Below are 10,617 nucleotides of genomic sequence, written 5' to 3'. Positions count from 1 at the left end.
AAAAAAATGCACTCAGAAGTTTAGTACTGTATAGAAACATTCAGTAATAATGTAAATAACTTTAAATGTAAAGAATCAAAACTAACAATTAGTAACAGCTATCTGTCGTTTGGTTTGTGATCTGGCATCTTCCTCTCCTATATTGTTATGAAAGTCCTTAAGCACTTATTTGACTTTTCAGGGATTTATATCCTTCACGCAAAGTTTTGTGATAATCCCCCACAGATTTTACATTTTGTGCTCTTTCCCTCACCATACCTCATGACAGAATGAATGACGGTCCTTTTTAAAATTCTCAAATGAGCCCCGGCTGCCTTTAACCAAATCAACCAGTACCTCGTCCGTTGAAATGCAAGGAATCCGCGAAGGAAATCAGCGCAAATAGCTCGTGCATTCTCACACGACTCTCCATCACAGGACCTCACTTGAGCTGCTATTCAGTCAACCACGCCAACAGCAGCTTCTCCATCTTTTCATGGACCTCTGTGCTTGACTGGTCCTGTAGTCTTCAATCCACTTTTTTTTTCTGCTTCAGTATAGCACACATTGTAGAAATGCTGCGCTCAAACTACTTCAAGTAAACTACATGGACACATTGTTCATACCTTTCTATGATTTCATATTTTAGTTCAAAATCCATCATCCGTTCTTCTCACTTACTTTCTTAGGACTCACAGTTAGATAAAAGGAATTTGGTTAACAAACAGGAAACGCAATTTCAAAACATGACCCTACCCAATATATTTCCCTTCCTCTTCAAGAATTGATGTTGGCCCGATGTTGTGACATTTGCTGTCAACATCAAGTATTGGGGGTTCTGAACGCACTCATGACCCAAGACAACGACCAATCAACAGCTCATATTTTGAAAAACGAATGTCCAGTCACTCATACTGTCAGTCGAGGTAGTGCTGTACTACTTATTAGTGACCTAAAGCAAAAATGCGGCTTTTTCAAACTAGCCCGCCATCATCACAAACTCTACTTCTAAACACAAAGAAGCTCTCAGTTCACTTATCCTTGCTTCTCTGTCCTAATAAGTAATATTCTTCGCATAGCCCAATGTGTCTCACAACATTTATGTTCATAATGTAGCAAGTCTGTTGTCGTTAACCTCTTTGACACTGCGGTCTGTGACCTTTTTATCATTCTTTAGGTTATCTATAGCATGGCTTTAAGAGGAGACATTAAGAAAGGATGTTTGTCACACCACACTGGGTCTGCAATGTGCTCGCTCTGTGTTTGCACATAAAGACTGGTTTCTCAGTAACCACCACTGCATTTAAGGTGGAAAATATAACAGTGAGCACCATGACAAGCTTGGAATTTCTGTGGAAAGCTTTGCAGATGGGTGGAACGTTTCCACCAGAAGTAAACATTAAACATTCTTAGTAGCACAGGACAGAGGCACAGTGTTTATTTGAAGATTAGTCAGATAATTGGATTGGAATGCCAAATCAGTTTTTTTTGCGAAGGAATGGGTGAGAACATTTATCAAGAAATACAATAATTTTTTGACTCAGTATACAGGTTCAATAGCTATCTAAATAATTATAGTCTTTGATGGACATTTGCGTTTCCAGCTAACGCAGCAGTATAAATTGAAACTGCTAATGTGTTCACATCTGTTGTTCACTTTCTCTGGTTTGGTTCAGTAGATGACAGTCATCTGACCCAGAGTGAGCAAAACTGTGGCTATAACTAATGCTAGTTATGTACATCTATGTATGGGAATGTAGGAGAGGGAGAAACATGGCTTGTTTGACCTAAACCCGAAACTGTGGCCCCTGTAAGCTAATTGACCTCTGTATTATGGGAGCATTTTGGATACCCGGTTGAGGGCAATGATGGATATCTCATAGTTGACAAGACCAAGAGTATTTCCTGTAAGTGCCTAAAAAAAAAAACAAAAAACCTAATGCAGCTTAAATATTACGCCATCTTGAAATTAAACCTATTAATGGGCAGGGTGGGAATTTGTTGCTTTATTGAAATAAAAGTCTCCTAACAGGCCACAATCAAGGAAATAACACTTCTTTTTTGTTTCATGCATAACACAAAGGGCAAAAAAGATGTACCCTCTTGCGGGCAGCGTCCCAAAACTATGTCGGGTATGTTATCAGTTCTGTGAAGTGGTACATACTAGAGATATGTTTATTAATTATTATTCTAGAATGACACTTGCGCATTAATAATACTGATGGATTAGCATTTTGAAGACAAACTTGGTTGCATACTGACTGAACTTTATCCCTTTCTTCTCTTCAAAAACATTCCATGTGTACTTGAGGCAGCCATGTTGGGTCAGGAAGGAAACGGAAATAACTCTGTGCTAACCTTAACCGATGAGTTATCCTCTCCAGATACCAAATTATGGCTTCAGATTAAAACACTTAAATATTTTGATATACTGAAGAATATAACTGCGTGAAAACCATGATGTCCCAAAAATGGGACACTGCGCACGAATGGGTGAAGTGAAGCATTGATGATAACAAGCTCAGTCTGATCTGACAGATGGAATTATGAAAAAAATTGCACCATGAATATATACGAGTATTTATAATCAATACATTTATTTTAATGGAAAATTATGTATTTACTTGACCTGTAATTTATTAAATTATTACATCAATTGCTTTATGACACTGGATTGTATCAACCAGTGTGTCAGAAATCGCTATACAAATTAAATGTTAACTGTGCTGTTTTGATACAGTCCTACTCGAATATAATCAGGAAGAATCTTGGTATAGGGACAAGGTAATGAAACGGTGATGATAAACACAAAATGAATACTTGCCTTTGTTTGTAGTCCCACAAAATGATTTTTGTGATTCACCGGGTTATAATACACCAGAAAATAGCTGAATACAGACACATTCAACAGTCTAATCTGTTTACATGACACATACAGTTACATCACTTTTTTGATTTTCAAATGTATTGTGAGGCATTTTGATTCGCTCACGCTCCCAAGCATTGTGGGAGGATATGAACACCATAGCAGTCATGTGTTCTGTGCTCCGTCTATGCAGAAAATGATTTCATTATAGTCATCGCAGAACCCTTTAACAATCGCATACCCTGCACTCGATGGTCGGGGTGTTTGTTATTAACCAACCAGTCGCTGCCCACCCGGTGTGGGATTTTTACAAGGCCTTTGGGCGGTTAATAATTAGAGGCCTGACGTGTCACGCAGCAGCGTCGTTCTAAAGTGTGATGCTGTCTCTCGGTTCCAGGTGTCCCTTTTTTGCACAGATGTCAAGTTTACGCTGCTTGTCATTCCATGGCCCAGGACAGTGGTAGAGCATTTTTGTCCGCTCTTTTTTTTTTATTGACTGTGTACGAGATCTAATCCAACAAGCTGAGGACTTTAAATGTTAGTCATAAGTTCACAATTGAAATACCATGTGCTCACATTCCTTGGAAAATAGAGAGGCTTTTGAGCAAAGAATATCTTTTTCACAAGACATTGGGAATGTTGCGAGGCCGTTGGGCTGTAAATGTTTGCGGTGCCCCTGTTGATAGGCAGAAGGATTGCAAGTGGAAAGATTGATAATATTAGCCTTGGATTTGTCAACTGACTTTGGACTTAATGATCATGTTGAGTTGTTCACATCTTTATATTTGTTAAATAATAGACAATCTGTGGGGTCGGATTATTGCAGAACCCCTGCTCAAAAAGGCAAATCACACACGGTTAATGTGCATGTTAAAGGGTATATAATATTTGAGGCACGGCACATTAAATGCGAAGAAATAAATACTTAATCCTACTCTTTGTCATAAAGCCATTTTCCTGCTTTTTGTCAACTGGTTTTGTAATTTCCCTTTTAACATGGTGCTGAACTGTTGTACATTTCTTTCTCACATGTTTGTTATCTGCAATGAACAGCAGCTTTTGTCTTTGAATAGTGAAGTCAAACCACATGGCCATCGTGAGGTTTTGCCTGCGCTAGCTGACTCACTGCATGAAGGAGATAGTGTAGTTTCCGATGCGTGAATTCTCTTAATCACCTCTAGCACAGTTTGATGATATGATAAATATGATGCCTCAGAAGATATGCGAACCCAAATTCAAATGAAGTTGTGACGTTGTGTATAATGTGAATAAAAAGACATTAGAACCTCAATTTAACAGGCTATGGGGTGAGAGGATTGGGGGATTTTGTGTTACAGCTGATTGTTTGTTATATTGATCTGGTCTCCTTCTTTTTCTTTCGGCTTGTCCCGTTAGGGGTTGCCACATCTTTTTCCATCAAAGCCTATCTTGTGCATCTTCCACTGTCCTCATGTCCTCCCTCACAACATCCATCAACCTTTTCTTTGGTCTTACTCTCACTCTTTTGCCTGACTGCTCCATCCTGAGCACCCTTCTACCAATATACTCACTCTATCACCTCTGGACATGTCCAAATCATCGAAGTCTGCTCTCTCTAACCTCGTCTCCAAAACATCCAACTTTGGCTGTCTCTCTAATGAGCTCATTTCTAATCCTATCCAACCTGTTCTCACCAAGCGAGAACCTCAGCATCTTAATTTCTGCTACCGCCAGTTATGCTTCCTGTTGTTTCTTCAGAGCCACCGTCTGTAGATCATGCCCGGCCTCACCACTGTTTCATAAACTTTGCTCTTCATCCTAGTGACTGATCTGGTCTCAATCAACCATAAAGTACCAAATTGTTTTAAACCCTTTTTTTCGTGCCCTAACAAAATTACAGTATAAAAGCTTGAAAATGTTAGGAAAGTTTAGAAGTACATTTGAACTTACCTCCTCCGGCCAGGATTCGAACCCCTGTGTGCCATTTTCCAGAGCCCAGAGATCCAGTGCGCAGGCACATGTGAATTAGCGATGTGGCTCACCGTTACTTCCGATATGTGTCAAAACGTTTGGAATTTGATTCCTGAAACACTTTCCCAAAAAGCTGGGACAGAGGCAACAAAAGACTGGAAAAATTGATGACTTCTCAAAACAGTTTTTAACATTCTACAGGTGAACTGGAAACAGCGGAGCGTCACGATTGCATTTTAAAGTAGCATCCCCGGATGGCTCAGTTGTTCCATAGCAAGGATGGGGTGCGGTTCAACACTTTGTGAACAACTGTGTGAGGAAATAGTTCAATAGTTTAAGAACAGTGTTTCAAATTTGAGTTAGTTTATCTCCTCTAGAGAGAAATTCTCACTGTACAATTACAAGGAATTGAGGGATGTCATCATCTACGGTCCATAATATATTGAAAAGTCAGAATGGGACGCTAACTCTCCTTGTGAGCAGCAAGGCTGAAAACCAACATTGAATCCCTGTGAATTTTGACACATCAGGCGGTCCTGGATAAATTAAAATGTTGCATTTTTGTGGAAAAGACTGAGGTGTTAAAAAAAAAAAAAAAAAGCTTGCGGTTGCTATTTCCCGACCGACCCTAAAAATTCCCACCAAACCTAATATTTTTATGCCACGTAATAAACTTGTCAATTGTGTGGTTCTCCACGGCCACACGTGCAGCCGCGGTGCGCCCCCACGCAACATTTGCAGCCATCCAAGCAAGGACTTTTGCAGGGACATTTATGTTGATTTCAGTGAGACGATTCAAAGCCACATTCTGCATCTGTTACAACTGTGTAATTTTGTAGTAATGTAACAGTACTAGACAATCTCTCATTGAAAATGTGTGGCATATTATGAATTATGAAACAAAATTCAGGGATATGTTGGTGTCAATTAAGTTGAGTACGTGTCATTTCATACTGATCAAAATTTGGATATTTTGGCTCTTGTGGGTAATTGCTCTTTACAGAGGCCACATTAGCATTGATGTACTGCAGGTTGATTTTAAATTATTAATTCATACAGCCACCAGCTGTTAGTTTTATTTCCCATTACTCTTATCTATTTTGAATGCACTTTGTCTTCTCACTCAGTGCTACTTGCTCATCAAGGACAGGTGTGTAGTGTTTATTTTCTTCTCGGTTTAAATTTCGAGTGGACTCCAGTCAAAAGGTCACCAGTGAGTAATTATCGAGCAGGTCAAGTTGGTTGGAAGCTTTTGCAGCTTTGAAGGCCGTAATGCAATGCCACACAGTTGGAGCTTAGTTGACCAAGTATTTGGTCTCTGCTCATAATAATAGAAGCAGCTGCCTGCCTTTTCCCTTCCCACCAATTAGGATTAATTAAACAAGGCGGAATGGTGGTGCAGCTGTAGAGCATTGGCCTCACAGTTCTGCGAACAGGGATTCGAATCCCGGTCCTGGCTGTGTGGAGTTTGCATGTTCTCCCCGTATCTGTGTGATTTTTCTCCGGGCACTCTGTTTTCTTCCCATATCCCAAAAACATGAACACAACCAGTTGAGAGTGCATTATGCCACTTGCCCGATGACAGCTGGGATAGGCTCCTCCTCTCCCATGACCCTCGTGAGGATAAGCGGCTCAGAAACTGTATGGATAAATTAAACCATCAGACTATATGGCTTGGCTGCTCCATATCTCTGTTTACAATAGATTGAAACCAACCCCTTTCAGCTCTCTTATAGTCTCGTCACCTGTAGAATTAAACAGATGAGGGAAGGGCCACCTTGGAAAAATATTTGTCTTGTAAGTGTACATCTCTGTTCAGAAGATTCCAAAGTACTGATAAATTACTGTTTTTGGAACATAAAAATGGCCACCACGTGTCTGGAAACGTTCCGGTCATATCGTCTAAATCTTTGTGGGAATTAAACTTGCTTGTCACGTTTTTACAAATGGTTGCTTGAATGGTCAGAAATGTGGCTAAATATAGCTATAAAACTCAATTAATCGCTCAGCCTTTCTATTAATTTTTTAGCCCTCTGATTCATGATTCACTGACATTGCAACTCAACGCCTCTGCCCCAGGCTGCAATTTCTAGTTTTTAAAAGCTCTACATGGCAAATCTGCAGATATTTTCCTCTCATCTCAGGTTTAAAACACCAAGGTAATAGACATCAAGTGTAGAAAAGTGTAGGGAGGTAAACGTATTTGATCAAATGTTGATCAAACCTAGAATGAACTGTCATTGTCAAGTCTGTCAATTGAAGTAGGTCATGGGTACGAGGGTGGCAAACAGTGTCTCCAGTCACTGATCACACTGCTGGCGGAGCCTTATTAAGCCTAATTTGAAACTGTATTATACTTCATTTACCATTTAAATGTTTTTTAGAACATCAGATCTAATAAACTGCCACGGGTCTCAGTAAACATGAAATGGTACACGTGCATGTGGGTGACGTCCATCTGCATCCATTATTGCCTATTGACTTTTTATTTTTTGTTTGGTTGTCTTCCTCCGATGCTTTCCGTCGCCATCGGTGTCCTGGAGACATCCAGTAGGATGTATTTCAACTACAGGGAAAGGTCAGGTAAACCTTTGCAACGTTAGTCATCTTATGTGTGGAGGTGTTGGTGGGGTAAATGAGAGTTGAAAGGTGCTCTCAAGTACTCCACTACGGCTTATTCTCTTAGGTAAGATGAAAGGGTAAGAGAAATCAAATCACAAATCATAATATTGTTAAAAGAGAGGTAAACCCAAAAGAGATTCTCAAACCCAAATTACTGAAAAAACTTTTGAATACAAAAATATCAACTCTGCAATCTAATGGATTTTTTTGCACGTGTATACTTCATACTTTTTAGTTATTTTTTTTTTTATTTCCAGAATTGTGTACCAATCCATTATCCGCTTGTCCTTATTAGGGTTATTAGGGATATACCGAAAGTTCATATTAGATTATTGACTGTCAATCTCTCTTTTTTTTTTTTTTTTATTGCTCTTTCTTACAGGTATGGCCTCACAAGTCTTGGTTTACCCACCACACATTTATCAAACCCAGACAAGTGCCTTTAGCAGTGTGAAGAAACTCAAAGTTGAGCCCAGCAGCTGTGTGTACCATGAGAGAGCACATCCGCGGACTTATCTGAACAGACGAAACCTTGGTGTCGTGCACCCGACGAAAGCCCGCTCATTCTTGAGCCAAGATTTTACGGCGGCTGCGAAAGTGTTCGGAGGACAAGTTTACCCCGTGAAGACAGTAATAGTGCGGGGCGTCCAGAGACAACAGCCCGGGAAAAGAGCTGGAGGATCGGGCCTAACTGCGGTCCAGCAGCAGCAGAACACCGGGATTGTCCACATTAATCAGCAGCAGAAGACAGTCACAGCAAGTGGGGGCAGCAGTGGAGCAACAGGAGCAGGAGGAGGGGGAAGGGGAGAGGGCTGCAGCGGAGGAGGTGAGGGAGGTGGAGAAAAGGAGGAGAAGGAAGAGGAGGGTGACGGAGAAGCGGACTGTGGCGGTTTGAACTCGGCTGACAGCTCTCAGAGATGTGGACTGAAACGTAAAAGTGAGGAGCTGGATAATCGAGGAAGCACCATGCAGATTGTGGAGGAACTGTCAATGTTGCCTGCCATGTTGCAAACAACGAATGTAGGAAACGCAGCTGTAGCGACTGCGCCTGCGGCCGCGGGGACCGGAGGGGGGGCTTCCAAGCAAGCTGCAGGACCCGTGGGTGTTGGTGCTGCAGGGGGAGTGGGAGGATGTGACGGGGACTATCAAGTAGTACAGCATGAGGTTCTCTGCTCCCTGAAGAATACTTACGAAGTGCTGGATTTCTTGGGACGGGGCACATTTGGACAGGTTGTAAAGTGCTGGAAGAGAGGCACGGGCGAAGTAGTGGCAATAAAGATCCTGAAGAACCATCCTTCTTATGCCCGACAAGGTCAAATAGAAGTTGGCATCCTTGCGCGCCTGAGTGGGGAGAATGCAGACGAACACAACCTGGTGCGGGCCTTTGAATGCTTCCAACACCGCAGCCACACCTGCCTTGTTTTTGAGATGCTCGAGCAGAACCTGTATGATTTTCTGAAGCAGAACAAGTTCAGCCCACTGCCCCTGAAAGTGATCAGACCTGTACTACAGCAGGTGGCCACAGCTCTGAAAAAGTTGAAGACCATGGGTCTGATTCATGCGGACCTGAAACCCGAGAACATTATGCTGGTGGATCCGATAAGGCAGCCATACAGGGTGAAGGTGATAGACTTCGGCTCAGCCAGCCACGTATCCAAAGCAGTTTGCTCCACGTACCTCCAGTCTCGGTACTATAGGTGAGTACAAAACAGTAAACTATTTTTTTTTTTTTTTTTTTTGTCTTGAGATTTTTTGTTGGTTCAAAAATTTACTTTTGTACAACTGCGGGCGGGTCCAGGATCCTTTGGAGGTAAAACCGTTGGGTTAAAAATGTCCTTCCTCTGGCAAAACAAGGAAATGTCTCCCATGCTGCACAACATCCTGCCAGCTAAGGAGCCACATACCACTGGAGTCGGGGAGAAAAAAAAAAGTGACTCCACAGTGTTTATTATAGGGACTTTTTCAGGCTCCAGAGCCTGGGAAAGAAATTTACCAGTATTCTGGAAATAAATGGATTTAATCATTGATTGCTTTTAACTTCACGACTTAATTTCTTGCAGGATTTATTGTTATTTTATGGCAGTGAGGAAAACCATGACGCAGCATTTGAATGTTAACACCAACAATGGAGTTGTTTGGTTGGGTAGTTAGATTACATCAAGAAAAGCCCCTGGCAATTAATTACTCAATTATATTCCTTCAAAGTCGCTGCATTTTAATAGCCGGAGGTACTGTTAGCTCTCCAATTTGAAGCGTTTTAATTATTGAAGTTTGGCTTTTTTTTTCATACCAAAGATATATGCATTTAGAAAACGTGTAGTTTGTTTATTTCCCGAACAGCTTTCCAGAAATCAGAAATAAAGGCTCTACATGCGCAGCCCTGCTCAATAAACAACAATAGTTTTGCCTTTTGTTTTTTATACCGACACAGTGAGTGGCATGAATGGGCACAACAGGTACCAAAATTGAATAATGGTAGTGATTAGTCATGGAGTACTGTACAAAATAGCACTAAATTTAATTCAGATTACGTTCCAGGAAGCAGGAAAACACCTGAGGAAAGTACATTTCTGGGAAGTAAGGCGTGTTTATTTCATAGTTGGAATACATTGAAAGTATCCCAAAATGGGATGGTGTATATACCAGTCACTCACATGTATAAAATCTACGGGTGTGGTCAATCTTGCCGGCAGATAAAGTTGCGGGTGTGATTAGGGATGGAATCTCAAGGCCTTAAAATAACTTACTGGATTAATATAACATAATTGTAAATTAAAAATAAAATAAAAAAAAATCATAACTAAAATAGAAAAAAAAATTCAAATTCAGAAAGGATAATTTCCAATTTCAACTGATATTAGTAGAACATGATATAAAACTATTTAAAAATTTTCAGCAATAAAAATTCTTGATCTGACAAACTTTATCTGAAGAAAAGTTAAATGCGCTGGCCTGTCAAGGAATAAACATGAATGGTCTTTACCCGCAATGTTTGGAAAATGCTGAAAGTTTAGTTCGATATAATCGTTGTTAATGGCAACTTGCTAGCGATACATTGTAACAAACATTCCTGTCGGCAATCATGATGTATTGTTTGGGGGGGTGCACGTGCGCATTGCTGCGACTGCCGTAAATAAGAGGCCGGCTTGCTAAAATACGGCTTTATGTGCGTGCGCTCGACGTATTGGCCACACTTGAAT

The 10,617-nt window shown here is 40.8% G+C and overlaps 1 protein-coding gene across 1 annotated transcript in view; it reads left to right on the top strand.

Annotated features, from left to right (window-relative positions):
• Positions 1-10,617, top strand: part of hipk3b (homeodomain interacting protein kinase 3b) — a 40,741-nt gene that overhangs the window by 1,650 nt on the left and 28,474 nt on the right. Inside the window, exon 2 of the mRNA XM_061814231.1 lies at positions 7,800-9,114. Within this exon, the coding sequence (XP_061670215.1) occupies positions 7,800-9,114 (1,315 nt within the window). The remainder of the gene's footprint in view (positions 1-7,799; positions 9,115-10,617) is intronic.

The sequence above is a fragment of the Syngnathoides biaculeatus genome, chromosome 3 (genome assembly GCF_019802595.1).
Source record: "Syngnathoides biaculeatus isolate LvHL_M chromosome 3, ASM1980259v1, whole genome shotgun sequence".
Lineage (NCBI taxonomy): Eukaryota > Metazoa > Chordata > Actinopteri > Syngnathiformes > Syngnathidae > Syngnathoides > Syngnathoides biaculeatus.
This window is presented reverse-complemented; position numbering and strand designations above follow the sequence as displayed.